This window comes from Volvox carteri (assembly GCF_000143455.1).
Source record: "Volvox carteri f. nagariensis unplaced genomic scaffold VOLCAscaffold_79, whole genome shotgun sequence".
Classification (NCBI taxonomy): Eukaryota; Viridiplantae; Chlorophyta; class Chlorophyceae; order Chlamydomonadales; family Volvocaceae; genus Volvox; species Volvox carteri.
Window position 1 is genome coordinate 498,174 of NW_003307622.1, and position 27,480 is coordinate 525,653.

The window sequence follows — 27,480 nt, forward strand, 5'->3', positions numbered from 1 at the left end:
ACCAGCCAGCCAACCAGCCCCAGTTCGGACAGCCGGACAGACCGATGCATGCAACCCCCCATGCACTTCCCCCTAACTCATCCCCTCCCATGCAGCCCCCCTCCCTCCCTTCCCCCCCATTGATAATCCTTTCTCTCTTGCATGTGATTCCTCTTTCCCTGCCTCTCCGCCTTCTCCCCCACTCCGCCAGTACGTCCCCCCCCTTCCCCTCCTTACCGTGTTCGCCGTTCTGCGCCGCATGAGCTCCTCCACCAGGCTCCTCGTGGAGGGTGCGGCTGGATCCAGTCCCGCCATCACCACCAGCTCGCGGAGCTGGTGAGGCAGCAGACCCACCTCTGGACCGTCACCTGGAAGACACGGAGAGAGAGAGGGAGAGAGAGAAAAAGGAGAGGAAGATGGAGAGACGGTATTCCCCCCGGAAAACATGGGGGAGAAGTTAACTTGGAGAAGAAATCCCCAAGGGGGGGAAGAAACGGTCCCCCAAGAAAATCCCCCCGCTAACCATTTCCCAAGCCCAGAGGAATATAACCAATCGCAGGGAAAACGGGGAGTTCGATGTTGGTGAGGGGGAGGAGGAGGGGTGGTTGGAGAAAAGCCCATCTCGGCCCACCTGCTGCCATGAGTGTGTAGCTGTGGCGCAGCATCTCGATATCGCGCTCGCTGAGGTTGCCGCTGGCCGCTTGCACCGCCCGCAGCGCCTTGCTGCCGCCCTGCTGCCGATCCCGCCGTACAGCCACCACCTGCTCTGCTAGCACCTTGGAAGGCTGTAGCAGCTGTAGCGGTGGCAGGCGTGCAATTGCCTCGCCGGCGGCTGCTGCATCCAGCTTGCGTGCGGCGGCCAGAGAGGCGAGATGGCCCTGGCCGGTAACCGCGGTGGCGTGTGGCATAAGTGAAAGTTGTATGTATGTATGTATGTATGTATGTATGTATGTATGTATGTATGTATGTATGTATGTATGTATGTATGTATGTATGTATGTATGTATGTATGTATGTATGTATGTATGTATGTATGTATGTATGTATGTATGTATGTATGTATGTATGTATTATCATCACTACCGCCACCAGAACACAATGACCACCACCACCACTGCTGATGTTGCTCATTAGCCCCAGCCCCTGGCCCCGCTACGTCCCCAAACAAAGGGCTCCCACCCAATCACACACCCCGCCCAAACCCGCTGCTGAACCTCTCAGCGTTTACGTAAGTCCCCCCCCCAGTTGTACGGAAAACTCTTATATTTTTGGCTGACTTTTTGCAACTTGTAAAGCATACTTGTAAAAATAGGTACTTGGGAACGAAACACGCTCGGCCCGGCGGTCGGAATCTGGATCTGAAACGGAATCCACGTTTTGGGAACCCGATCCTCATCGCGGCGGCGAACTCTCTGTGGCACTCAGCAAGGAACCCAAATGCGGAAATCGTCTACAAGGAACACAGCTTCGAAACCAAGACCCTTTCGCAAAGCAAAGTTTGGAGCTCGCTCCAAAACCGGCGATACCTTGAGCGGCGCCAAGTCGTTGTCGTCGATTTCCAGCACTGTGCCGCACTTCGGGCTGTCCCGTACGTACTCCGCCAAGTACTTCTTTTGGCGGGACATCATGTACAGCGTGCCCATGCCCTCGCGCCGGTCCGACATAAAGTTGCCAATGAAAATGTCGCCTGTGTGTGCGACCACAAACCGCCCGTGTCTTAATGTGAGTGTGTTGAGGCAAATACGTCATTTATGTGAAACTGCCTTGCGGATATGTAGGAGGAGGTACACATAGTGTGTGTGTACGTCTGTACGTGTATCTTGATAAGCTGAGCTGTTTTCTGTGTGTGTATGTGCGTGTAAGTCTTGATGAAGGGGAGATTTTTATGTGTCCGGCCGTAACGCAGTGATGTACGGCGTAGGGCTGTGGAGAACAACATCCGACTTGTGCGCGCATACAGACAGACAGACAGACAGACACACACACACACACACACACACGAGCAGAAATACACACGAGCACAAGTTGCTGCTGCTGTCGCTGGGCTGCACCAATGAAGGAATTCCTTAACACAATCATTCCATCCCACACTCACTCACACATAATGTATATACTCCACACATATGTATCTCTCTCACACACAGACATATGTATGGCATTTGTGAATACTCGCACACATCCTGCTGCTGCTACCCGCCCTTGCTGCTACACTGCTAGATCCAATCGAGCCCCCCACCCCTCTGCACGGCAACCCCTACTCGCCCCCACAATACCCGCACATCCCACCACGAAGCACCACCTAATCCCCCCACGACCCCTGCCTCACACCGCACACTCGCCAACCTCCCAGAACCCCCCAGGTGAATCTACACAGACTCAGACTCATTGGCCTCACTCTTTTCAGTATATACACACACAAACGTACATACATATTTACATACATACGCACATAAACATACATATACACGCGCCACCCGCGGGCCCGCACTCACCAGTGGCCATGTACAACGTCCCCGCTCCAGTCCGCTTGTCGTCCGCCCACTGCCCCACGTACATGTCGCCATTCGCATATTCGTACCGTCCCGTACCGTGCCGTATATTGGCCACCCAGTCGCCGCTGTACACCTCCCCCGAGGGGTAGTACCGCGTGCCGTTGCCCTCGCGGCGGCCCTGGATCCAGTCGCCGTCGTACTGCAGGATCCAATCCTGAGAAGGCAAGCCCTCCTGCAGGTTACAGCGGCCACCGCGGCCACCCCACCACGGTCGCCACCACCATGACGCCGTCATAAGGCACCGACCAAGGACCAGTCGGACACCACGGATGAATTTCTTTTCCATGCACCTTTACACTTTCGCATTCTTGCACGCTGGCATTCTTGCACGCTGGCATTCTTTCATCCTTACATAAGAAATTGAACAGAGTTCCCCAGTATGTATGGGTGTTGGCCAATGCCACCAAAAGCGTACGCGTATGAACCCGGCAACAATCCCAGCAATGCGTCTCCTTCCATCCCACTGCACGTTTATCCCGAGACTCCCCCGCCGGCGCGGGAGCTGCGCGGCGAGGAAGGGGCGTCTCCCCCACCTGCGGCGCCCCCACCTACCTTCCTCACAAAGTACTTTCCTCTTCCGTGCGGTCGTCCCGCCAGCACCTCGCCCTCGTAGCGGCCGCCGCTGACCCCCAACAGAGTGCCCTGCTTGCCGGCACGACCGGGACCTGCGCAGCACATGCATGCATGCATGCATACATACATGCAGACGCATGTAGTTCTTTCAGACGTAAATGCACACACGTGCCTTCTCACCACCGCATCGCAGTTTCGGAGCGCGCACACAAACACACACACACACTCGCTCCCTCTTTCACGACCAATCACACCGCAAGCACATTACCCATCATCGCTTCGCGGCTTGAATGCAGTAAACGTAGTTCCGCCTGTACTACTCACCCTGTTTGAGCCTGTCGTGTCGCCTTCTGAAAACCCAATCTGTCTCCCATCCCATCCCACCCACTCCACTTGGCGCATGGAAAACCCCAAACCGGAGAAAACACTGCTCCCCTAAATCCTACCGAACCTAGGCTGCCTGAAGTATTCACCCCCAAAGCAGCGAGGGGGGATGTTGTTTACGGGACATGAAAGATCCATTTTCCCAACCGGCTTGGACAGCAGCTTTTCAGAGTACAAGGTGTCGCACGCGCCTGTCAGGCTTGACGTGAGGGGGATGCGCTCTCGCGCGGTCGCCTTCCAACTGCGCGGTTCCGACCTCCGGGGCAGAGTAGGCCGTGGAGGTGAGCCGGCGCGATGCATGACGACCGGGTTGGGCATCTCAATTTCGCGGTACTTGGTCGATGGGTGGTCCATTTGGGGGCGCTCCGTCTGCCCCTTGCCAGCCGCGGCGCCTCCCGGACCGGTGTTGGTCCTCGGATGTATGTCGTATGTCATTCAAGTGGATTATGTCTCGACAGCCGGTCCTGGGTGCGGCGTGTGCTTGCGCCGGGTGGCGATGGAAATGTGCAGCGTGCGGGAGGTACGCTTCACAAGTCCGCCAAGCCTAGAGATTTTCCTAGAGATAGATGGACAATAATCGTATGACCTCGAAAATCGATGTCTTGTTTTACTGAACTTTAGCCCTATTCTTGAAGAGCTGTCGCCAAGTGCTAGAAGTATGGATATTTACTCCTCTATTATACAGTATAACAAAAACAATGACGCTGCAAACAAGTCCTTCAAAAACATAACCCAGCTCTGGGGACCTTTTTGCCTCGAAGGTGCACCGTGGGTTGCCCGGACGTCGTGGCATAACTCCCAGAGTACAATTTACTGATAAATGCGGGAGCCAACACTCTAAACATGTGGAACTTATATGCAAGAAACACCCAAGCCTTACGTTTTCCTTCCACCTATCTATTATAGTTCTATCCGCAGCGCTAAGACCTGCTGTATTGATGTCCTGCTTTACATGGCTTGTACAATCACATAGTAAACAAAGGCGTTGACGCCTTTGCCCATAGGCTGTTGGTCATGCAAGACGGCACAGGTATTGGCGCCGGCCAGGCGGCACCGGTTGCCTTGAACAGGGCATCTATTAACGACCTGGATGTTTACAATGCCCGGAGCATTAAGCTTGCAGAGGCGACACGGGTGCGCCCACCGTTGTGCGTCAAAACAAAGCAGACATTCCTTTTCCACGGGTTATGGACAGTGGGCAAAAGAGCATGGTCTCGTGGAGGTGCTGGAGGCTTAGTCCTTACAGCGCCGAAACTTCGCCGTCCCGTGACGCTTCTTGTTAACGCGTACGCCTATCTATCTGCTTTGCGCACGGACACGACCCATGAAATTCAAGTGTACTTGTATCTTTAAACATCCAACCACGCTAATTCAAACGCACGGGGGGTTCTGGTAGACCTCCACACGACGAGCGTTCTTGCTTCCGCATGGCCGTCTTCCCACACCCGCTCGTATAGTAATACTTCCTTCCCCTCCCAGACCAGCCTAACGTTCGGCATCTATCCCTCAATCTCCCTTCCTCCTCGAGCTCCGCAACTTCCCGCCCGTGACAGCTAACCTACCCACCTTCCCCACCATCCCCCAAGAATTTCGCCGCTCACGGGGCGGCACCATGACCATATGTTGCTCATCCCCGGCCATACAGGTTCGATTATTCCTTCCGGGTCTCAAAGGGGGACCCATGGACGAGTGGGAGGACCCGCAGGACGCCAAGGCGGCAGCGCAAGCAGCGGCCCAGGCAGCAGCGGCAGCGCGAGGGCCATGTAAGTTGTCACCCACGTGCGCGGTCCGCCCTTGGCAATGCGGGGGGGTTACTAGCATGGGTGGCTGTAGGGCCCGTGAGCCGTGGCGCAATGAGGGGCTATATGAGGGCCCGCAGGTCCTGAGCGTCGATAAGCAAGATCGATGTGGGTCGCGTTACGCGGACTTGGGTCCAAGGAATTTCGCAAGGGGGGGCTAAGAGGTAGAAGGGCAGTGGCATGGCGCAGGCGGCGACGTAGGCGGCGTCAAGAGACTCCGAATAGACTCTGGCTGCAGCGACGGAGGGTACGGGCGAGGGGCCAGCAGCACTAGCAACGCCAATTCGCAGGGCAACGGCCGCGGGCATAAGAATGGAGAGACAAGAATGGAAGCCGCCTAGCGCCGGCGCCGCCGCAGTAGCATAAGAAGCAGAAATCACGAACGCACCATTAGGCAGCAGCAAGGCAGCCTCTGGAAACGCACAGCAGAAGGGCTTGTGACAAGAGGGAAACGGAGCGCCGGCGGGGCCCCGAAAAGGGGGGAGTGTTGTTGCAGTTTGCAGACTGCATGAGCCTGCAGTGTGCCTTTGTCTGCTTTCCAGACCCACGTTGCTCCCTGCGTCCGTCTGCTCCTCCAAGCCCCAGGAGCCACTTTCGAGTCCGCTGCACTCCTTTTACGTAATATCCGGTCCCACGGCACTTACTCAACCCCGTTACAGCGGACACTGCCCTTAAGTCCCGGAAAAAGCTCGCCAAAGTGGCCGCACTGGCGCACGCAAATGACGCGGCAGCGGCGGTCGCGGAGACGGCGTCGACGAATGGTGGCGGGGGCGGCGGCGGCGGCGACGGGGCCGAGAACGGGATGATGATGGTGGTGGAGGCTATCATGGTTCTCGAAGTGCGACCGGGCGGTTGTTCGGAAAGGGGACCGGAGGGTTAGGGAAAGGGGTCATGGCGGGGGGATGCATGAGGGGGATGTGAAAGAGTCCTATGGAGGGTAACCGAGCGGTAGTGTAACAAGGGAAAAGAGGCCCGGAAGGTGTAGGGAGCCTTTAGGGGTGGCGTCTTTCATCATAACACCGAAGAAAGCCAAACCTTGTCAGCCGAAGTTTGGGCCTTTGCAACAGTGGGCGGAATTCCTATCCACTTCATGTTTCGTATATTTGTTGCTGGAGTTGCTGATCATGCGACCGTGCGATGATGCTGGTGGTGCTGGTCCTGGTGGTGCTGGTGCAGGATGACGAGGAGGAGGAGGAGGAGGACGGTTTGCTGCTGCTGGCGCCGCCGGGGGTTGGGCCGGGTGGCAATGGTGGTCCGGCCGGGGCTGGGGAGGGCGGCTACCTGCCCGGTTCAGCGGCGTCGCAGGCATCAGGGAGTGCGGGGCAGCGCCTCTCTGGCGGTGAGGGGGAGGGAGGAAGGGACGTCGCTGACCCCAACACGACGACTGCGTCCGCGAAGTGGGTCACGAGGCATAGTACAATACAGTACAATACAGTACAACACATTACTGTACTTGATTTGTTTATGGAAATGTGGACAAAGTGGATGGGAACCCATGACTGTTCCCCTTGCGCCGCATGTTCGCCCCGCTTCTGTGCCCCTAGGAGGTCAACTCGGGTACGACGGCGACCGCAGTTCTGCACGCACCGGCTCTGGCGGGCGGTACTACACGCAGCCCGGTGCCGGTACGGTAGGCGGGCCGGCCTCGGCCGTTGCCGCTGCGGCAGGGCCTGGGCGAGGCGGTGCAGGTGGTGGCGGCGCCAATAGCGTCGGCGGTCGCGTCCGGCCGGGGTCAGCTACCGGCGGCGGCGGCGGCCGGCCGGCTAGCGCCACCGGGCGAAGAGGCGGGTAGGTTGGGGATCAGAAAAGTGAAGAAGCTTAGGGGCAAGATGATATGGGGATGCACCTCCCTGGGATATGTAGTCCGGGATGGCCGAGGTCTGTTACCTGCAGAAGCATAAACTGCCGGAGGAAATTAAGACACGGCAGGCGCTTAAGGATGTGCACGCCAATCACCAACAACCCGCCGTTGTTGCGGCCATGGGCGAGTGCTAGCCGTCACACGGCAGCCGAGTCCTGTTAAACGTCGTCATGCGCCGACGGCCTGCTGTTTGTCCGTCGTTTTGCAGCGATGGGCACGGCGGTGGGGAAGGCGGCGGGGGCGGCGGAGGCGGAAGCCAGCCGCGTCTTCGTACGGGACACGTGTCTGGGTCTGCTGGGGGAGCTGACGCCGCCGCTGCGGCGCCCCGCGTGCCGGTGTGGGCGCGATTGGCGGCGAACGCCCCGCCGCGGGAGAAGATTGCGCCGCCACCGCCGAAGGTACGGCATGAGGACTCCGATCTGGTAGAGCGGTTGTGGCATCACGCGCTAGAACTTTAGGACTCGGAGGTTAATGTCGCTCGAGTGGAATCCTTGGCCCGAGTTTTGCAGTAAAAAGACCGGCGTACGAGGTTATCTTTTCGGTTTCTCTCGTTGGGAAGTTTGGGAGATGCCAGTAGGAACCACAGTTGGGACGAGTTTGCAACATGTGCGCGCGGCTACTGTTTCAGCTTAAGGATGCTTGTGTGTGTGAGAGAGAGTGTGTTTTGCATGCGCGCACATGTCTACGTGACGCAATCCTCCCCGCCCACCATTCCTTGACTGGACGGTTGTACGGCGCGGTACCCGCCGTACCCTGCAGATCTACCGTGCCGTACAAGGCAAGACGCTGAGTCTTGGCTTAGGTGGCCCCGACGAAGGCCCGGGGCTATTCATGGTTGCGGATCCGGCGGCGCCGTACTATGGCGTAGAGCCTGGAAACGGCAGCGGCGCGGCTGCCGCCGCCGTCGCCGCCGCCGCGGCGGCGGCGGCGGTCAACGGCCGCCTGGGTTGGCCTGTCATTCCCCCTGTTCCCGGCTTTATGAGGCCCCACGGGAGCATCAGCGGTGCAGCGGCGGCATCATCTGCGCGAGGCAACGGCTCGTCCGGGTACGGCTCGTCGTACGACGCTGACTACGGGTCATCGGCTGCAGGTCTGTGAGCGCGCGAGTGGCTGGTGTAGCGTGCATGTGGCCGAGGCGTGTTTTCCGTGCTGCACCGGCCCTTAGGGTGTACAGCCACTCAAGCACACTGCCATATCGGCCAAGTAACGGCCTCCTATGTCCTCTTTTCTAGGCTGCGTGATATGCAGGAGGGCAATGATGACTCCTCAACTCCAATAAGTAGGTCACTTCCTGCAGAGGGCTGACCGCCTGTTCGCCGCTCTGGCTCGGAGCGAATCGGCAAACGTCGAAACTAACATGGAGACTTGCTAACCGACTAGCTGACTAACCGATCAACGGACTAACCGACTAGCTGGCCACCGATTAACGGACTAACCCACTGACCTAATGCCGACGCTATCAATCCTGCATTGGCGGTGGCAGGAGCAGCAGCAGGAGGAGCTCGCCGGGTGCCAGACAGTCCGCTGTACGGAAGCAACGCTGCCTCCGGCGCCGTCGGCCCCAACGTTGCTTTCGTCCGATCTAGACGCCTGGGCAGTGGCGTCTCTTCGAGCAAGGGACCGGGATCTCTGCCGCCGGGGGCAGCCGCGTCGACAGCTGCTCAGCCGCCGACGCCCAACGGAGCTACAGCCAACAGCTACAGCGCCGCCGCCATGAACGGCATCGCCGGCGGCGGCGGGGGCGGCGGCGGCGGCACCTCTGGTGCAGGGCAGGGCGCGTTTGCTTCTGCCGCGGCTGCCGCCGCGGCGGCGACAGCGGCGCCATCATGCGCCAGCGCCGGTGCCGGGCTCGGTGCCGCGACCGCCGCAGCTGCAGCGGCTGCCGCCGCTGCCGTTGGTGGTCCTTCGCTCCGTCTGGCGGCACCGCCACGGGTGCAGCAGCTGACGCGAGTGAGCAGCGAGGTCACCTTTATGGCAGCAGGAGGAGGAGGAGGAGGAGGAGGAGGGACAGGGACAGGGGGTACTTCTGTGCCGTCAGGACTGCACAAGGTTAGCTCAGGCGCTCTCATCCTGGCTGCAATCCCCTGCGTACGTTTTAGGAAAGAAGGGAAAGCGTTGGAATGTGAAAGTGAGGGAATGCGTTGCTCTTGCAAATAGTAATATCATGTTGGTCATGATGGTCAACCCACAAGATGCTGAAGCAGGACGTTGGAGTTCCCGTTCTGTTAAGTCCTGTAGTTGGATAGGATGATACATCAGTGGTGGCCCGGAGGTCCGGCGGTCCGGCGGTACGGCATTCAGAACATCTTTACACACCACAAAACCTTACACTCCATTAAAATATAATATAATGATATAATTAGCTTTATTTTTAGGCGGCTTGGGGACGCTCACGAAGGCGGCGACACAACCTTGCCGCCCGTTTCCCCCTTCCCCGCCTTCCAACTTTTACTTCAACGTCATCTCCATGCCTGGCCGGCAGCAGCTAAAAACAGCACAGCTCCCCCAAGCATTTGATAGATTGCTTAGTGCGCCCTGCATTTGATGTCCCGTGCCTGGGCTCTGAGCACGTCTCCTCTATCGGAATGATATCAGAGTGCGTGAGTAAGCAAACCAGCAAGGAGATGCAACGCCGAGATTCCCAAGCTGAGAGATAAAAAGCTGCAACCTACGATGCTGGATTCCCTATTGGACGTTAAATTGTGCGCTGCTTAGGGTTTAAGTTTGTCTTCACACGAATCACGTAGGTGCACTCATCAGAGCTGCCGGGAGAGTCCGGGCCGGCGGCGGCGGCGGTGGCGGCGGTAGCGGCAGCTGCAATGCGAGCGCCCGGTAGCGGTGGCGGCGCCGCCAGCTGGGGCAGCGGCAACGCCAACAGTTGGAGCTGCCCCCCTGGGCCTCCGCCACAGCCGAGTCGCCACCACAGCCAGCCGTCGCCGCCAACACAACAACAGCAGCAGCAGCAACAGCAGCAGCAAGGCGGCGTTCCGACGGCATGGGCTGATCCCAGCGGCGGCGGCATGTCGTACAACGCCCTGCGGGCAATTACGTACGGCAGTCTGGGAACGCACGGACAGTTGAGTCCCGGCCGGCTTTCCCTGAGCAGCATCAGTGGCGCCGTCGGCGCACCTGCTACTGCCGGCGCCTCCAGCGGCAACGGCAGCGGCCTGGTCTTCTCTCCAGGACCTGTCCGACCCAGCGTGCTCGGTTCGCCCGCTGCCGCTGCTATCGGAAGCCCCGGCCACCCAAGCCCCGCCGCCCAAGGTTCATACTCCAACAACACCACGCCGCGCGCCGTGCAGCCCGTACATCCCCATCCCCACCCGCACCCGCAGTCGCCGCCTCCCCAGCCCTTCTCCGTATCGCAGCAGGTGCCCACATACCACCACATCGCCGGCCCGGGCTCGGGGTCGGGGTCGGGGTCGTTGCCCGCCAACGGCTATGCCAGTGCAGGAGGAGCATACCAGCAGGTGGGTTGGAGGTTGGTAGTTAGTCGTTAGGACTAATTGAGTAGTTCTGGCTAACAGGCACAATGTGGCAGCAAATGTGCGCCCCAGTATGCCCCAGAGCAGCTTTGCCTATTGTCCTCAAAGGTGGATGTCGGTTGGCCGTTGGCCTTTTCATGGGTCGTTCCGTTTGGGATTTATCTCCCGCTCCGGGGCTTTTCTCATTACGGCATATTTTGCCGCGCGGCGCACTGCGTGAGTACTGGATGGCCTTCATTTCCATTCCTTTTTCTAAACCGTCGTTAGTCTGTCGCCACATGTACCAACAACAGCTTTCTACTGCACACACGTGTGCGCCCCTCGGAGCTCTTCCCACTCCTCCAGACTCCCGCCCCCACTTGGGGCCACTAGGGGCTCACTAACCTGGCTCTCGGGAAAATCGTTTGTTCCTGTCGGCCCGCCCCTTTTTTCACTACCGCGCCCTCCTTCTCCACTAGCAGGCCGAAGGGTACGGCAGCTACGGAAGCAGTGCGACAGCTGGTATGGCGCCGCGGCCGCATGTGGCAACGCCAGCTCCCGGCACAAGTCGCGTGGTTGCAGCAACAGCAGGCGGTCCTGGGTCTCTGTACGGGAATAGTAGAGCCGGGGGATATGGACCGTCGCCGGGGCTGTTGTTCGCGACGGGGAGCACACCGCAAGTTACGGCCGCCACGGGAGCGGTCGCTGCCGCTGCCGGCGCCGTCGGCGGTGGCGGTGGCGGTGGCGGTCTGGGGTACGACAACAATCCTGGCGGTGCTACGTTGATGAGTCGGCTCCGCTCCGCGTCGTCGTTCACGCAGTTGGCGCCGCAGGGACGCTAACTGCTGTGCCGTACTGCCTTGTCGTACCGTACTATTGTTTCAGGGATCCGATGTATGTGATGAAGGGTGTCGTTGGAAGCGTCATTCCGGGATTGAATTTTGCTGGAAAACTTCAAACTTGCCTAGTAGCTAGCCAGGAGTCTTGCGAGCCGGCAGGTAAGGGGAGGCTATGTATTTAGCACTTATGTACGACATTGCACGAAGATGTATGACGGGTTATTGGCAGGTTGGGCCAAGGGAGAGGGTTGCAGGAGTTTTACTAGGAGTTTTTTTCTTTGTACGAGTTCTAGGGGTGTCCACTGAGTTATGCATGGTGTGGTGTGGTGTGGTGTGGTGTGGTGTGGTGTGGTGTGGTGTGGTGTGGTGTGGGTTGATCTCGCATTTTCGCGAATAACAAACGCGGATTTCCGAAGATGGTACTGACGTTTTTGCGCTGTCCTGTCTGTGCTTGTTCGTTAGCTTTCAGTAGCGTCGGTGGCCGGATGGAAGCGGGATCTAGCAAAGTCGGAGCTGGCCCCCGATTGCTCTTTCTCTCTCTCGATTCATGGCTTGCGGGACGTTGTTGCGTTTTGCGCATTGTGACTTGCATAGTGGGGAGGCCATTCATGCTATAGCTTGCAGAGTATAGGACCTATCGCATCGCCTAGAGCCTAATTCCAATATAAGCAGTACAGATAGTTAGCATCCAGGATAGGCAATCGTACGACCTTGAGGTGCTCGCGTAAGTGCCTGCCGTTTCGCCGTCTACTTGTGTTCTCTGCTTTTTGGCACAAACGTCTTCCCACGCTTGAGATGGGTTGATGGCGCACGTAAGGTGGTCCGCCCAAGGCCGTGAAGAGAGGCCGTGATAGAGCGGCGACGCAAGGTACAATGCCGCAATGGGTTTCCTTTCCTCCCCTTCCCAGGAGGCGAAAAAAAGGGATAACAAAGCCAATCAGTGCCATGCAAAGTTCGCATCTAAACTGCTTATATAAGTCCTGACCTGTGTCAAACCAGTTTCTCCGCCGCCCCTAGCCTAAATGGGTTTTTGCCTCCATAGTTGCTGAACGGGGGTTTTCCGGCACACCGTCTCCCGGTGGGTATAGGGGTTTCGGGGCGGACCGACGGGCCGGCCACTGGCCCTTGTTCGACGGGGATCAGGAGAACGAGCGAAATGCCGGGAGGAAAAGCACACAGCATGCAGAAGGGCCAGAGATATTAATAATCGTCCCGAGACACATTTCACTGCTAACCGGATTGCGCGGCTCCATGGCTATTTTACCCAAGCAGCACGGCTTGCCGCAAATAATTGAGACGATAAGGGTCTCGTGGTAAGGGGCTTTTGGCGCGGATTGTTGATCTCCGCGGCTTCCCTCAGAGCGGTGGCCGGTCCGAGAGCCGCACGCGGCTGCACGCGCGAGTGCGGGCTGTACTGGACAGACCGAAAAAGGTACTACACCGTTTCCGCCGAACGGCGCGGTGACCGTGGAATGTGACCGACGTGTGGCGATGTGGTTTACTGGGTTTCTACAATACCATTTAACAATCTAAACGCAGCATAGATAAGAGGATTGTTTTTGCAGCCGCTATAGAGTCCTGTGATCCGCTACCCGCTGGAGCACAGGAGTACAGGAGTAAGGAAGTCCGTCCACCAAGGCCGAAATAGTTTGAGGTATCGGCCCTTCTCTTAGGCTTTCGGTGATAGGTATCCAACACGTTGCATCCTGCTTTTCTCTGCGACCTGCTGTTGTCAGGATCCATACTAAGCAACACGGACTCTAAGGGACTGAGGCCATCGGTTCGCGCTCCTGCACCTGCCCGTGTTGCTGCACTACCGCATCTTGGCGTAAAGCAGTGAACTCCAGTCCGATGCTGAAATGGATTATGCAAAGCAAGTGGAGTTTACGAAACCGCAATCTTTGCCGGTTTTGTTGCCGTACAGGAGGTGCTGTCAGCAAAGTTTTCCGGGAGATGCCACCGAATATAACCAGCCACCGATTAGACTTCTCAGGCCATTCCGAAAAGCAGCCAGCAGCCGCCCTCCCCCTTGCGGCAACCGCGACACCACCACAGAATGCAGTAGTAGCACCGGATTTAACTCCCACGACAGGTGCTGAGGCGCTACTGCTAGCGGCTGTGCGAGCCGGTGCCGATGTGTGTTTTGCCAACCCCGGAACCACGGAAATGTGGCTGGTGTCGGCGCTGGACCGACTCTGGCCTGCCGTACGGCCAATACTGTGCCTGCAAGAGAACGTGGCCACGGGAGCCGCGGACGGTACGACACAGGGCAGTAGAGGGTAAAACGAACGCGGGCGCGGGGCTGGGAGCGATACGAGAAAAATATTATCCCTAGCTCACACACGCCTCCACGTCTATCAAACTGCCCGCTTCCACTTTTTATCTTTGGATTGTAAGGGACCTGTTGCTAACGCGCGTGACTTCATAGCAGTCCTTCCTTGCCTACGAAGGATGATGTGGATGAGTAGGATCGTTCGATGAGCACGACAGCAGGACGAGCAGGACGAGCAGGACGAGAGGACGGCGTGGCGGTCTTGCACGGTCTAGTAGCAGCGCTACAAGACCCGATTATGTTCATGTTGTTAAAATTAAATACATTTCCACATGCGACATGAAAGGTGACATCAGCGTCCTCGTCTGCTCAATCCACGACGGGGCCCCAGGCTACGCTCGCATCGCACGCCGTCCTGCTCTAACCCTCCTACACCTGGGGCCTGGGCTGGCCAACGGACTGGCCAACCTCCACAATGCGAGGAGGGCCCGCAGCCCAGTGGTCAACCTGGTAGGGACAGCAACCCGTTAGCGACACTGGTAGCTAGGTTAGTTGGGGTTCTCAACCTTTTCAGGGGAGAGCTGGAGGAAAGCGGCTATTGGGAAACCCTGGTAGTTACGACAGCTGCTATAAGTGGCTGCTGGCGATAGAATAAAAGCAATCAAACATATGTTTAAATAGCTTTGGGCTCCTGTCGTAGAAGCTTTCTTAAAGTCGCGCACAGAAAATCGTGCTACACAGACAGTTTTGCTGTCGGGGAAGAACAATCATTGTGCCGTACAATGTACGACAGGTGGGCGATATGGCCACGTGGCACCGCGCAAACGACCCGCCGCTCAACTCACCTTTGGAAATGCTGGCAGCGACTGTGTCGGGAGCTGTGGTTGTGGCGGGATCCGGAAGGGATGCCGACGTCAGTCTCCATGGCGTGAACGTCGCCGCCGCGGCTCCCGCTGGAGCAGGCAGCGCCAGCCGCGCGTACGACATGGCGGCAGCGCTGGAAGCGGCGCTGGGCGGCGCAGGTAGCGTGTCCTGTCCAAAGCTTGCAGTTGCCGGACTTTAGGCCAGACGTCGGTGCAAACATTAGTACTCTCACGCGAGAGCACGTACGTACGTACCTCCATGCATGCATGTTCGTATGTATGTGTGTCGGCGTGTACGCGTGTACGTATGTTGGGGGCGAGCTTGGTGGGACTCATTAATGAGCAGGTTGCCACTGCCCCATCTGGCGCCGCCGCCACCGCTACCGTGCGCTCGCATTGCAGCTGACCAGGACCGACGCTAGAGGCGCATCAGCACAGACAGGCCCCGGTTCCATGGGCATCCAACAGTCCAGCGTTGCCATACTCCCCCCCCCCTCTCCATATCAGCAGCTTCTTCTCCTCCCGTGTTTTCCCACTTCAGGTTGCCATACCACAAGACGGGCTATAGAGCCGACAACCGCCGAGGTCGCCCTCGGTGCCGCGCCCGCGACGATGGGTATTGGACAAGAGGTGAAGCCTGTCGGCGGCAGTGTAGTCACCGTTATCGTACCACACGACCTAAGCTGGGAGCCGCCGCCGCCACTGCCACCGGCGCCCCCGCCACTGCAGATGCAGGCTCTGCCCAAAACTGCCGATAGCATTCACTTGGCCGCCGCGATGACCCCCGTCACGAGCGATACCGGCCGTGCTACTGCCACCGCTGCCGGCCCTGCCGCCGCCTTCACGGGCTCGAGTAGGGGCTCTACTGATACCGCCGACGGGGCAACGGCGGCCGCCGCTTCTGCAGCCGCCGCCGCCCACGCTGCTGGCGCTGAAGCGGCCGCCGAAGCCTTCGTTCGCGATTGCGCGTCTGCTCTCCTACGCGCAAAGAGCCGTGGCGCTGGCTCAGCGGCGCTGTACCTCGGCGGCGACGCGCTTTTGGAGGAGGACGGGGCGCTGCTGGCGGCGGGTCAGATCGCCGCCGCCACTGGTGCCGTACTGATCTGCGAAGGAGCCTTCGCTCGTGTCGATCGTGGCGCGGGCCTACCGGCACTGCGGCGACTGCCGTACTTTCCCCAGGAGGCGGCCTCGGAGCTGGCGCGGTACAGCTGCCTCGTCCTGGTTGATGCCAGGTTACCAGTTGCCAATTTTGGCTACAAGTGAGTCACAGCGCCCAGGAAGGGCTTTGCCGCCCGTTGGAAGGTGCACGTTGCCAGGATACCAGGATAAGTCGTAGGGGTTATGTAAGACTGTAGATCGTACACGCATGTAGGACGGTCAGCCAGGTTATTAAACCACGCGAAGCATTGCATTTTTTTCTTCCAGGAAGCTTTCCGCGAACTCCTCCTGTCTTCTGCTCCGTCAGACAGTTCCTTTTTCTCCCACTTCATCACCTTTCAGGAGAAAATCGAAGCCCCCTATAATACGGCATCATCTGTAGTACATTAGGTACGACACATATGGGATGTACGGCGCTTAGGGGTAGCATGTTGCTTGGCTGTTTTTCGATCGCAGGGGTGCCCCGGGCGTGTTGGTGGCCCAGCGGGATGACGATCCGTCGGCAGTGTGGGAGTTCGACCCCGCAGCATTGGCGGCCGCGGGCTGGGGCGCCGCCACGGCACTGCACCGCCTGGTGGCGGCGCTGGGTCCTACAGCAGCAGCCGTACGGCCGCTGGTCAACTGTGGCGGCGTCTTCGTGCCGCCGCGGAGGCCAGCGGTACCGCCGCCAGGGCGACTGACGCCAGCAGCTATGTGTGCCGTACTGGCGGCGCTGCAGCCGGAGGGGGCAGTCGTAGTGGACGAGTCCCTCACCAGCGGGTCATCGTACTGGGAGGCATCCAAGGAAAGCTTCCGTACACGCCGTACATGCCATGCCATGCGTTACATGCATGCGATCCTTGCCTCGCCCTTGCCCGACTCTACACCATTCATCGTCAAGAAGAAAAGATTAATGACGTACGGAAAGCGGCCTTTTGAAATTTAAATTTCCTAATCGTAGTGCTTTAGTCTTGGCTTCGCTAGCTCTTGCTTCTTTCTGCGTGTTTTGGTTTAAACCTGGCTCAGGCAATTTCTAAACTGTTTTCATCATCCTCCTCTCATCGCCACTGAAGTGTCTCTATCCATCCAACCGCAGGGCTGTCCACCCTTCGTGCACCTGACCCTGACGGGCGGTGCCATCGGCAGCGGACCGCCCATGGCGCTAGGAGCGGCGCTGGCGGACCAGCCCGCCGCCGCCGCCGCCGCCGCCAACACCAGCCGGGGAACCCGGCAGCGGCGACGCGTCATCAACTTGCAAGCCGATGGAAGCGCCATGTATAGCTTGCAAGTACGTCACGGCACGTACGTACGTACGTACTCACGTACCGCCCAGGGAACCCAGCTGTGGACTGCCCTGTGCTGGGCCCGGACAGCGCGGGCGGATAGACGGGTGGACAGATGGACGTCCCTTTCATGATTTCTATAATCCATGTATGGACCATCCCGCGGACCTCACATCCCACACCTTTCCCCTTCCTCCCCTTCCTCCCCTTCCTCCCCTTCCTCCCCTTCCTCCCCTTTCTCCCCTTTCTCCCCTTTCTCCCCTTCCTCCCCTTCCTCCCCTTCCTCCCCTTCCTCCCCTTCCTCCCCTTCCTCCCGACATGCTCGCCACCCTGTTGAACGAACGCCTCCCTTAATGCGAATCCACCGACGCTCCCCCAACTCGCGACTGCTCCACTGCGGGCGTTTGGGGCCGGTGGCGGCGGCGATGGTGATGGTGGTGGCGACGGTCGTGTTTGATTAGGCACTCTGGAGCCAGGCTCGCGAACAGCTGCCTGTCACCACCATCATATGCGCCAACCGCAGCTACGCCATTCTGAAGGTGTGCTGCCCGATGAGTGAGGATCAGAAAGCACCAGGATGTGTGCATGTCTTGTCTTGTCGTATCGTATCCTGTGCGATTGGATGATTTTGTTGCCCACCTTAAAAGTTGATTGTAAAAACATCAAATTGGGTTCTGTGCTCCGTTGCGTTCGGCGCTGTTAACGGAGTTATATATACACGTACCTATCTGCTCGAGGAGGTGTGCCGGCAATAGAGCAACTCCTTGGCGGCTCAGCAACTCTCCTCTCTTACTAGTATTATAGCACCTCCCTCTTCCCACAACTCCACTGCAACCCACTCCAATCCACCTCTCCCTCTTCCCACCCACCTTACCCCCCCTTCACTCCTCATTAATCTCTCACTGCTCGCAATGCGTTCCTAAACCCTTAAATTTCCGCCATGAGGTGGAAGCTGCTCGCCAACGACTACCTGGCCTGGGCCCCGCAACGCGGGCCCTCACCGACTTATCGACCCCCTCCCTGGACTGGCTGGCCCTGGCGGCCGGCATGGGGGTTCCCGGCTGCCGTACCGACACGGTGGAGGGTTTTACGCAGCAGCTGGAGGCAGCCCTTAGGACGACGGGGCCCTTTCTAATCCAGGCCGACCTTTGATGGGAGGGGCCAATGTGCTCCTCAAGTATTAACGCAGATGGGCAATAATCACAGCGAGGTGCTCTTTGGATCCTGGATTCGTGAGAGTGTTGTTGATCTTCTATGGATTTGTACGGTGGATGATAGTCGTTTTCCGTGTCCTTCTGCAAGGCGAGATGTGTGTGTATATGTGCAGTTGTCGGCGGCCGAGTAGTTGCCGATTTCAACTCCCCGTTGTGGCGCTGTTAGGGCGGTACGTGTTGCTTCAAGCTTTGTAGTTGTCCTAGCGTTTGAGGCCCCACAATGGCTCAGCAGACTCCCTAAATAAATGAGCCCTAAACAAGCATGTACGTAAACGAACTCGACGGAAAAAGTCCCTTCTGTTTTACTATCCACAGCTTCTATCCCCGCGCCAACCGCTCCAGTACCGCCGCCTCCGAAACCACCGCACTTCGCGCGGAACCTGATGCTCTGTGCTTAGCGACGCACGCTGCAGAAAACCTATGCGTTTTCTGCAAAAGTCTATCCTAATAAACACACCCATGGTCGAGCAGGCCACTCAATAGCGGTCCATGGGGGAAGTAACCATCGGTAGCAATGGACAGCTATTCCATACAAGTTATGCGAAGCTGTGCCTTGAAAGCTTGTAAGGATGTGTCGCTGTAGGCCTTAGGGAAAAGGGATACAGGGAAGCGGGATGAGGCATGTCGGTGTCAGTTGCACCATCGAGCTGTTGCTTTTATAAGCAGCATTACATCGTACTAGTGTTCCCTAATACTGGTAGTTCCCCATACGCCGAGAATATATCGTTCTACTTCACATTAATTCGGTTACCTGTGACGGGCCACCATTCACGGAATGCCTTGACACTACCACTGACCGCAAGCCGCCCGTCCTACGTGCGTTGTTAATATGGATAAAAAGCATACCTCCCTTAGCGCACAGGCAGCGCAGCTGCAGCGGTCCATTCAGAGTAGGGAGCAGCGACGGATTGCCGAAAAGGCTCAGCGCTATGTGAGTCCATCGCCTCCTTGCAGACCGAACGTTCTACTGTCACTTCTGTTATGCCGAACCAATGGCTGTTCTTGTTGAAAACCTCCGCGTGGGTCCATCGGGACAGGAAGCTGCCGAGGCAGCCGGCGAGTATGGCGCTTATGATGGTGAGGACAATGTAATAGAGCAAACGTTTGACATGTTTCTGGACTGCCCCCTGTCCATAATCGCCAGCTTGCGCGTGTCTTGCCTTGCGCTCCAAACTGCCGCTATCCAAGGTGGCACAAGTCAAAAAACTCCCAAGCCGCTTGCCCCATCCATTGCACTAGTCAACAGCCTACAGCTTCCACGACCATGGATGAAAACCCCGCACGGCAACTCACCCAACCAGCACACCTGCACCCTCCACCGCCCATATGCGCGCAGTCTCTTGACCCCATGACCATCCCTCCTCCGCCCATGCGCAAGCAGCCCCCCCAGCCAAACGTGTGGCTTCTGGCAATGCCGGCCGTAGTGCGGCCGTGGCGAAGCTGTCAGAGATTTCCGCACTGGCGTCCCAGCCGACCGAGTTGTTTCGCTGCGAGCTTTGCAACGTAAGGAAAGCACCACAGGGGTTAAGGAATTAATGGAAGAAATCGCGCGGACCAAAATGTCACACAGGGAATCACCATGATTTTTTTCTTGCCTGCCTGTCTGCCTGGCTGCCTGCGAAAAGCTGTCTTGCATCGCGTCGTACTGCGAACCACGACAGTGGTGCCTCAACCCCCATAACAGAGAACTACCGGTTTCGGTTTGCGCTGCCTCTCTCCTGTTTCATTACCTGCCTCTTTGCATCCTGAACCCCGCATGCATAGTGCTACATTCCCCACGCTCAGCATCAACCATCAACCTCCCCAACCAACTTCCAACTTCCAACCACCAATCAACCAACCAACTCCGCCAGGCCAACTTCCCTAGTCAGGCGCAGTACCAGCAGCACCTGGCGGGGCCGGTGCATCGGAAGGCCCTGGACAAACTGGCCGAGCAGCAGCTGGCTGCGCAGCGCCGGGCCGTGTGAGTAAGATGCCGTACGAATGCATTACCACAGCTATACTTGTGCCGTGTGTGGATAGATGCTGGCTGGCTTCCTGGAGCTCCCTAATTGGTCTGCCGGTGCAGGTCCTCATTCCTGCAGGCTCACATCGCGAGCGGCCTGGCTATTGCACCATGAACCTCCTCCCCCCTCCACATCCTCTCCTGCGCCTCAGCCCTGTCCGTCTATCTGTTTGTTTGTTTGTCGGTCTGTCTGTTCGTCGACCTAATAAAACCTATCTACCTGTCTACCTCATCTGTGTGCCCACCTAAATGCCTAGCCAGCTGTCTGGCTGGTTTACCTTCCTGGCTTCCTGGACTAACTTGTCCCGGCTGTGGTGCGATCCGGTGGTGCGATCCCGCGGTGAACCAGCTACCAGGACATGACGGATTCAGCGCTGGGGGCGGCGGCCTGGTCGTCAGCACATGGAGGAGGTGCAGGTGGAGGCGGAGGTTTCGGAGGCGGTCGTCAGCAGCATCCAGCTGGGGCCTATCCGCCGTCAGCAGCAGGAGCCGCAGGAGCGGTAAACAGTTTTGCCGGGGGCCACGGCGCCGTGAGTGCCGGTCGGATGCCGGGTGGCGGCCGTGGCGTTGGGGAACCCAGGTAGGGGTGGGTTGCGCAGAAGGGCCGTTGGAAGGTCGTTGTACGGTACGGGGGAAGGGGAAGGCGAAGGGGAAGGGGTCCCGCGTGCTGCTGTAACAACCCCCCCTTTCCTTCTTTACGGCTTGGCATTACTGCTTTTCTTCCGCGGTTGTTTTAGTCTTGGCGGCTAGGTAGGTAGTTTTCCGACATCATCTTCACTACATCATCCCGTCCCGCTCCCTTGATGCACCCTTCCGGGGACCGCATCTATTCCCGCCATCCCGGCCACCCACGCTCTCCGGATGGTAACGACCAAAACCGCTCAATAGGCGCCCCTCTTCCTGGAGTTGTCACGTTGAGGGGGCAGCGTCATGGTCGCTATGCCCCACACTTTCCTAGGAACGAGGTGATGAGAAATTGATAGCAAGGAAGAGCCGACCGTATGTTCTCGCCATACGTGCAGAGGAGGGGGAAAGACGAACCACACACGAATGAAGCTGCAGAGGAGGGGAGCGGTGTCGCCATGTGCCGACTAAGAAGCTGCGTTTGCATTGCTCTTGTGTGCGTGTAAGCACGTGAAGCGTGGTGTGTGTGTGTGTGTGTGTGTGGCACGGATGCCCCGGTGCAGGAGCACCCCTGCCGCGGCGGGGCGGGGCAGCAAGGGCTCCGGTCATCCTGCCTGTGCTGCACCACGGCGCCATGACGTGATGAGCCATGAGGAGGTGGTGGCAGCTGCTACACGAAGTGATGAGCCGCTGACCATAGGAGGTGGGATGTCGGGGCTTGGTTGATGCTGGCGGGGTGTTGGCGGTTGGACGGCCGTTGGTTAGGCGGTTGGTGAGAGGCAGGGCAGTGGTTTGTGGTACCGGACGTGTCCGAGGCCGGTGTGGTAGTTGCGGGGGATCGTCTTGTTGTGGGGGTTTAGGGTTGGAGTTGGAGCTCCTATGTTGCAAAAGGAAATAATTCGGGTTCGAGGAGATGTGGTGGCTTGAAAGGGGTGGTCTGCCGGGTAACTGCTGTGCTGTGCACACGCCCACCTGCCCACAGGTGGCCCCACCTGCCTACATATTGTCCCTCGTGCAAGTCTTTCACTTCCCTGTTTCCCTTCTCTCATATGACACCTCCGTCTGCCCCGTGTATTCCGAGGTTAGGCTGGGCACCGCCAGCCATCACTCTGCCGTCACCTGCCCCGAAACCAGTAACCACTCCCACGGGTGCCTTGCGTACGACGGATCTTTCGGGCTCGTTGAATCGACAACACCATCACAAGCATCAACAACAGCGTAATGAGCAGCAGTGCGATAATGACAAGGAAGAAGGACGACGAGAACAGGAAGACCAACACGACGGTCAACAACAACAACAACAACAGCAGCAGCAACAGCATCAGCAGCACCTGGAGGCGCAGAACGGCAGCCTCCCTAAGGAAGCCGCCAGGGAGGGCACAGATTACGGTAGCAGCGGCGGCGGCGGCACAGGCGGAGGACTGCTGGGCCTTGTGTACGACAGTGGTGACGATGATGATGATGATGATGATGAGGGTTGCGTGGATGCGAATGAGGATGCGGGAGTGCGCCAGGAGGGGAAAGGTTCGCTCGGTAGCATGGCGGCGGCAACCGCGGCGGGAGGAAGCGCACGGCCAACAGGTGCTGCTGCGGAGGGAACGGAGGCAGAGGGGAAGGATGGTGCCGGTGGTGGAACCACTAGCATGCACGAATACGTTAGCAGCGATGATTGCGACAGTGATGTTGAGAGCGGCGATGGCGATTTACAGGGCCCCAGCTTCACTGGGCCTTTCTTTTGACTAGGACTCGTGATTTCCTTTGGGTGTGGAGTTGGTGCAAATAGCTCCTGTCGCTCATCTCTTTCTCGACTGACTGATATGCTTCGTTCCTTGCACATGAGGGGGGTTACGGAGATACCATTGATTGTTAATGCCGCCACTGACAAACTAATGTTTGTTGCTATGATAGTTATGACCGAAAAAAAAATCCTACATGGGTTCGTGATACAGAATGGTCTATATAGATCTTGCCATGGTATAATAGATAGGACTGAAAATGAATGGTTTATAGATGCTCCCCAATCTTTTTGGCGTACAGACGTACGACGCAGGATCTCATGGCCCATCCATACACTATCGCACGTGTTGCGTACAGAACAGGAACAGCGGCCGATAACAAGCACACATGCAAATAGGAGCATAAGGATCCCTCGGGGGCGCAAACCTCGAATGAGATGTGAAAGGCCTAGGAAGCGCGCGCGGAGGCACAAGCTGCTGTTGGAACATCACATATGTGCGTGTGTATGTATGTGTTACACCTCGGTTGCGTTACCCAGCTGCAGAGAGGTGTAACGAGTGCCCATACGAGCTAGCAGAGGCCCAAGAGCCTAGAAACCACAATTTAGGTATAGGGACATTTCAACGCAAAATTCTAGTACCCAAACAATATACACAAGGAAACAAGGACACTTGCCAACTACGACCGCCACTTGTGTGGAGGCGAGTGTATAAGCTACGTAATGCTACGTAACAGGTGGGCCAGTCTTGCTTGCTCTCTGTCCATCGTAATCCACTACTTCATGTCGGAATCGTGGCATATGTGTAGTGCACAAGTGCACAGGGACCAATGAATGAATGAAGGACAGATGCACAAATTTTCCAGTTTGGCCCTAACCACGTACAAATACGTGCAGAAGGGTCTCTCGCTGAGCTCGTTGCTCGGTAGCCACCCCTAGTCGTTGTATCATGCATGCATGCGTAGAGTAAAAATCGACATCGTGAGCACTATTATTTAAGCAGCCGCCGCCGGCTACACGTACGCATGCAGGCACCCAGCCCAGCAGCAGATTGTTACATCCTATTCGTGACATGCTGAATATCGATGGAATCACACTCGACGCACCAGTTTGCCGACCGATCAAGAGAACAAAAGCATAATGGATAAAAGCCAATCAGCCGACGCAGGTACACCTGCTAGCTAGGCAGCACCTATAGCTACCGAGTCATGTAAATGTTTTTACTTAACAGCAGGTACGCCATGCATGGACTGCGACTTTGCCTTACTTCATTTTCCGCCAGGTTTATGAGGTCTATGAAAGCAGTAGGGAGGCAATTAGCAGCTCGAAGCGATTACGCATCGATGCATTCCTCCGTACATGCGCATCGTGCATGGCTAAAACAGAAAAGACGCCACGTGGTCAAGCAACGCGCGTGCGCAAATAGGCATATGATGACATAAATTACAATAAATACGTCGGAAAGGCCACTTCCAAAGGGAGAAAGAAGGAACCAGGCAAATTATGCAAATTTGATACGGGATTGCGGCGAACCCACATTTCTGCAACAGCTTGCTTAATAAGACAACTCAGCAGCTCTCCCGGAGTCGGAGTCGACCGCGGTGGAAAGGATACATGTCCAAATGCCAGCCACAGTTATCAGCCGCTGTTCATATCTGGATGGATGGATGGATGTTACAAGCTTCAGCGAGCTCGTACGTAACCATGTTCATATATGCATGGGTTTCCTGGATCCATGGGTTCTGTGTTTGACCGTACATGCGCTTACGGCATGCATGCCGTAATACATATGTATGGTCAAACGGCATATGTTGGCCCCGATTCTTTATGCTGAGACAGCGCTAATTAGTAATGGAGGTCACGACGGGAGCTGACTTCTATAACTACACTTACAAGCAGGTTGTGTGAATACAATACATGGGCGCTATGCATGAACTCATCTCAAGGACGACTATATATATTGAGCGCGCGGTGTGGAAACAAGAACACCACAACAGCCAACCACAATTGAGAAGCTGTAAGGAAAAAGTTTCAACTGGGTGTCCGCAAATTCGAACGAGTGCTCATAATAATGTGTTAGCTTGGAAGTCATCAGTCGGGTGCTTACTAACCATGCAATTAAGTTAATGACATGATCGCATGTGCTTGCTTGGTCGCCAGGAGTCGCCATACTCAATCAGCGCTGAACATTTACTAGGCCAAGATAAGGCCCACAGCCGCCACGACCGCCAGCCTATCAATCGTATCCACCGGTGTGCCATTGAAGTCAAACTGCGCGCCTACCACCGTAGCAGTGGAGAAGCCTGCCGCAGTCAGCGCAGAGGACCGCGAAGCAAGAAAGCTCGCAGAGAACGTGAAGTACGTGAGGCCCGGGCAATTGTAGGCCGGGGCCGGGTCCGTGGTCGCGACGAAGATGGGAACAGCCACCTGCAGGTCGTCCCAACATAAAGTGTACAATACGTGCATGGATGGTTGGATATGTGCGTGCCTTTGATTCATGCGCGGCTGGGGATGCGTCGCATGCTTGGGGGGATGCGTGGCGCTTGGAAAAGGCATGACGTTCACACAACATACAGTCAGAAAGTAAATGCTCAGCGACTTGTCACACACACACACACACACACACACACACACACACACGGACTATTGTACATTGCTTAAGGTCTGCTCTTTCATGTAACGGACAGCATGGGAGGGCCTCTTGTTGCTTAGCGCTGTGTGTGGTGGTGGTACAACAGATTTCGCTTCTTCTTGTTATAAACCTAGTTGGATTTTGCAGTTGCCTGGAGCCCTGGTAAGACGGGTTCACTTTGGTGCCTCTTAGCAAGGCCCTTTCGTTAACGGCCAATACATACATACATACATACATACATACATACATACATACATACATGGTGGCCCTCCATGTTATGGACGGTGTAGGACGTGATAATATCAACTTGCGAGCTGACCAGGAACTAAGTTGAGGCGCCGTTGATCCGCTAGATTTGGTTGGATGCTGGTGGTGAGTTGCTGAACCCAACGAATACATTCTGAAGTCGGATGGGGTGAATGGATTAGGGTGCCCCTCTCGCAGGGGAGAGCAGGGAACTGCCTCGGGAAAGGGGGCCGCTGGTGAAGCTTAACCACCCTATAACAACATACATACGGCCACGCGTGAACATACGGTCCCCTGTCCCACACATCATACTTGGCTACATACGAGATCAAGAACGGCTGCTCCTCAGCTCCGCCCCAACCAGCTGCTTTGTACAACCCAAGCCCATGTCGGCGCGTTAACACACGCCCAACCTTATAGCAACCACCAATGTTAAACCAGACGACATGCATACATGCGTAAGAATAAGGAACACAGATGCGCATGTAAGAACATGATTGCATTTACATGCAGCAGGGTTTCAGGCCCTGTTCGCACGCAACGGTGTTTTGTTGTATGGTGCTTGTACGGTGTTAATGCACGATGGACGTACGGCGTGTACGGTGGCCGTACTTAGGCGCTGCACCCACCTTGGCTGTTCCACCTCTAGGTACGACGAGCAATGTCACTCTCGTGATGATCGGATTGAGCGCCCCAAGGTACACGAAGTATATGCCCACACTCTGTGTTTCGGCAACCGTCTTAGCCGGGTTGCCCTCGAAGCCCACGGCCACGATTGGAGCAGGTGCACCCTGCAAACAGAAGTGGCATTGGGGATAGACTCCGATCAGAAGACGGAAACAAGTAATAAAAAAATATGGGTGCATGATAGAAAAGTCCACACACGCACCTTCTTGGTGGACGGTGAGTAGCCTAGGGCCGCGGATGGCCGCTCATTGCAGCTGGTGAGTCTGAGCACTTGTTTGATGGGCGCCCCGACCACCTTGAAGGCCGGGTCACTTGATCCCTGCAGGCAGGCAGCACCAAATTAGCACAACAATACCATGTACGTATGTCTGAGTGTATGTATGTACGGGTGTATTACGGCGGCCTGCTGGTCGATGGCGGCTGGCAGATAGAATCACTAATGTGATGCTCTTGATGACCAGGCAGCCAGCCAGGAGGGCAGGTAGCTAGGCAGGTAGAGTATTGGCAGGGCAACAGGCCGGCTGCAGGCCGACGTGGCCGGCGGGCGGTGACGGAGAGGTCAGGTATTGACGGCACGCGCGCGGGGTCAGCTGCTGCTGCTACAAGACCCTGCCCGACGAGAGGTTGACACCAACAGCCCTAAGTGAAAAAACATGTATCGCATGTATTCTGTGTCCAGGGTATATCAGGCAGCAGGCAGACAACCACATACATTATTATAATACGGTATCACTTCGCGCAAAAGGTCTCACAGCAGCAACAGCAGCTGTGTACCGCTTTAGCACATGCACCGAGATGGCGCACGCATGTGAAGTCAGCTGCTATTGCCATAAGCTCATAAATATGTGTATAGCTCATATAAATAGCGTATATATGTATAGCAGGCAACGCACCTTTTGTTGGCCGCTATCTGCCGAAGTGGCCCATAAGACGCTAGACGTTGAAAGTTGTGGAGGCGGGGGCGAGGAGGGAGGGGGAAGCCGTGGCGGGGGCGGGGAGGGTTCCGGCGAAGGGGGAGGTGGGGGCGGTGCACGAGATCGCCGTGGCGTCCTTGGGGATGTGGGAGGCGGGGGGTGCGGTGGGGAAGAAGGGGGAGGAGGGGTAGGTGGGGGAGGAGGGGTAGGTGGGGGAGGAGAGGAAGATGGTGGGGGTGGGCGGGATTTCCTGTTCACAGTTGGTGGTGATGGGGAAGGTGGCGATGGAGGGGGTTGCGGGGTGGACGACGGTGGAGGTGAAGGTGGAGGTGGCGGTGGTGGTGAAGGTGGAGGTGGCGGTGGTGGTGAAGGTGGAGGTGGCGGTGGTGGTGAAGGTGGAGGTGGCGGTGGTGGTGA

The 27,480-nt window shown here is 57.2% G+C and overlaps 5 protein-coding genes across 5 annotated transcripts in view; 2 read left to right on the plus strand and 3 right to left on the minus strand.

Annotated features, from left to right (window-relative positions):
- The window catches only part of VOLCADRAFT_98941 (uncharacterized protein), a gene marked incomplete at both ends in the record, with an annotated part of 3,963 nt that extends 3,076 nt beyond the window's left edge, over nt 1-887 (minus strand). The window contains 2 exons of the mRNA XM_002957779.1: nt 217-347; nt 611-887. Of these exons, the coding sequence (XP_002957825.1) occupies nt 217-347; nt 611-887 (408 nt within the window). The remainder of the gene's footprint in view (nt 1-216; nt 348-610) is intronic.
- Nucleotides 888-2,490: 1,603 nt separating this feature from the next.
- VOLCADRAFT_47615 (uncharacterized protein) lies at nt 2,491-2,670 on the minus strand (the record flags this gene model as incomplete). Its single annotated transcript, XM_002957780.1, has 1 exon — nt 2,491-2,670. A coding segment is annotated over one exon (180 nt), but the record flags the coding sequence as incomplete, so codon positions are not given.
- Nucleotides 2,671-4,502: 1,832 nt separating this feature from the next.
- Nucleotides 4,503-17,565, plus strand: VOLCADRAFT_98943 (uncharacterized protein; the record flags this gene model as incomplete). Its single annotated transcript, XM_002957758.1, has 19 exons — nt 4,503-4,622; nt 5,134-5,251; nt 5,947-6,125; nt 6,464-6,626; nt 6,832-7,075; nt 7,357-7,546; nt 7,908-8,238; nt 8,632-9,098; nt 10,058-10,453; nt 10,484-10,618; nt 11,095-11,366; nt 11,498-11,610; nt 13,514-13,708; nt 14,115-14,233; nt 14,517-14,745; nt 15,128-15,845; nt 16,201-16,402; nt 16,820-17,011; nt 17,530-17,565. 19 exons carry the CDS (start codon nt 4,503-4,505, stop codon nt 17,563-17,565), a joined length of 4,419 nt encoding a protein of 1,472 aa, XP_002957804.1.
- A 1,361-nt stretch (nt 17,566-18,926) lies between these two features.
- VOLCADRAFT_107821 (uncharacterized protein) lies at nt 18,927-22,854 on the plus strand. The gene is made up of 6 exons (XM_002957759.1): nt 18,927-19,297; nt 19,602-19,723; nt 20,074-20,183; nt 20,575-20,805; nt 21,413-21,552; nt 21,984-22,854. The coding sequence occupies exons 1-6, from the start codon at nt 19,213-19,215 to the stop codon at nt 22,586-22,588; spliced, it is 1,293 nt and encodes a 430-aa protein (XP_002957805.1). The 5' UTR covers nt 18,927-19,212; the 3' UTR covers nt 22,589-22,854.
- A 235-nt stretch (nt 22,855-23,089) lies between these two features.
- VOLCADRAFT_107822 (uncharacterized protein) overlaps nt 23,090-27,480 on the minus strand; it is a 10,012-nt gene continuing 5,621 nt past the window's right edge. Inside the window, exons 5-8 of the mRNA XM_002957781.1 lie at nt 27,043-27,082; nt 26,352-26,468; nt 26,092-26,253; nt 23,090-25,011 (exon numbers count right to left, since the gene is read on the minus strand). Of these exons, the coding sequence (XP_002957827.1) occupies nt 24,778-25,011; nt 26,092-26,253; nt 26,352-26,468; nt 27,043-27,082 (553 nt within the window). The 3' untranslated portion in view covers nt 23,090-24,777. The remainder of the gene's footprint in view (nt 25,012-26,091; nt 26,254-26,351; nt 26,469-27,042; nt 27,083-27,480) is intronic.

What these genes read in the sequence shown, in the direction of transcription:
- VOLCADRAFT_107821 (XM_002957759.1), top strand. Translation starts at nt 19,213, where the DNA reads ATGGCTGTTCTTGTTGAAAACCTCCGCGTGGGTCCATCGGGACAGGAA. An exon ending in TTCGCTGCGAGCTTTGCAAC is followed by an intron (nt 19,724 to 20,073) that starts GTAAGGAAAGCA and finishes CAACTCCGCCAG; the next exon opens with GCCAACTTCCCTAGTCAGGC. An exon ending in GCTGCGCAGCGCCGGGCCGT is followed by an intron (nt 20,184 to 20,574) that starts GTGAGTAAGATG and finishes GCGGTGAACCAG; the next exon opens with CTACCAGGACATGACGGATT.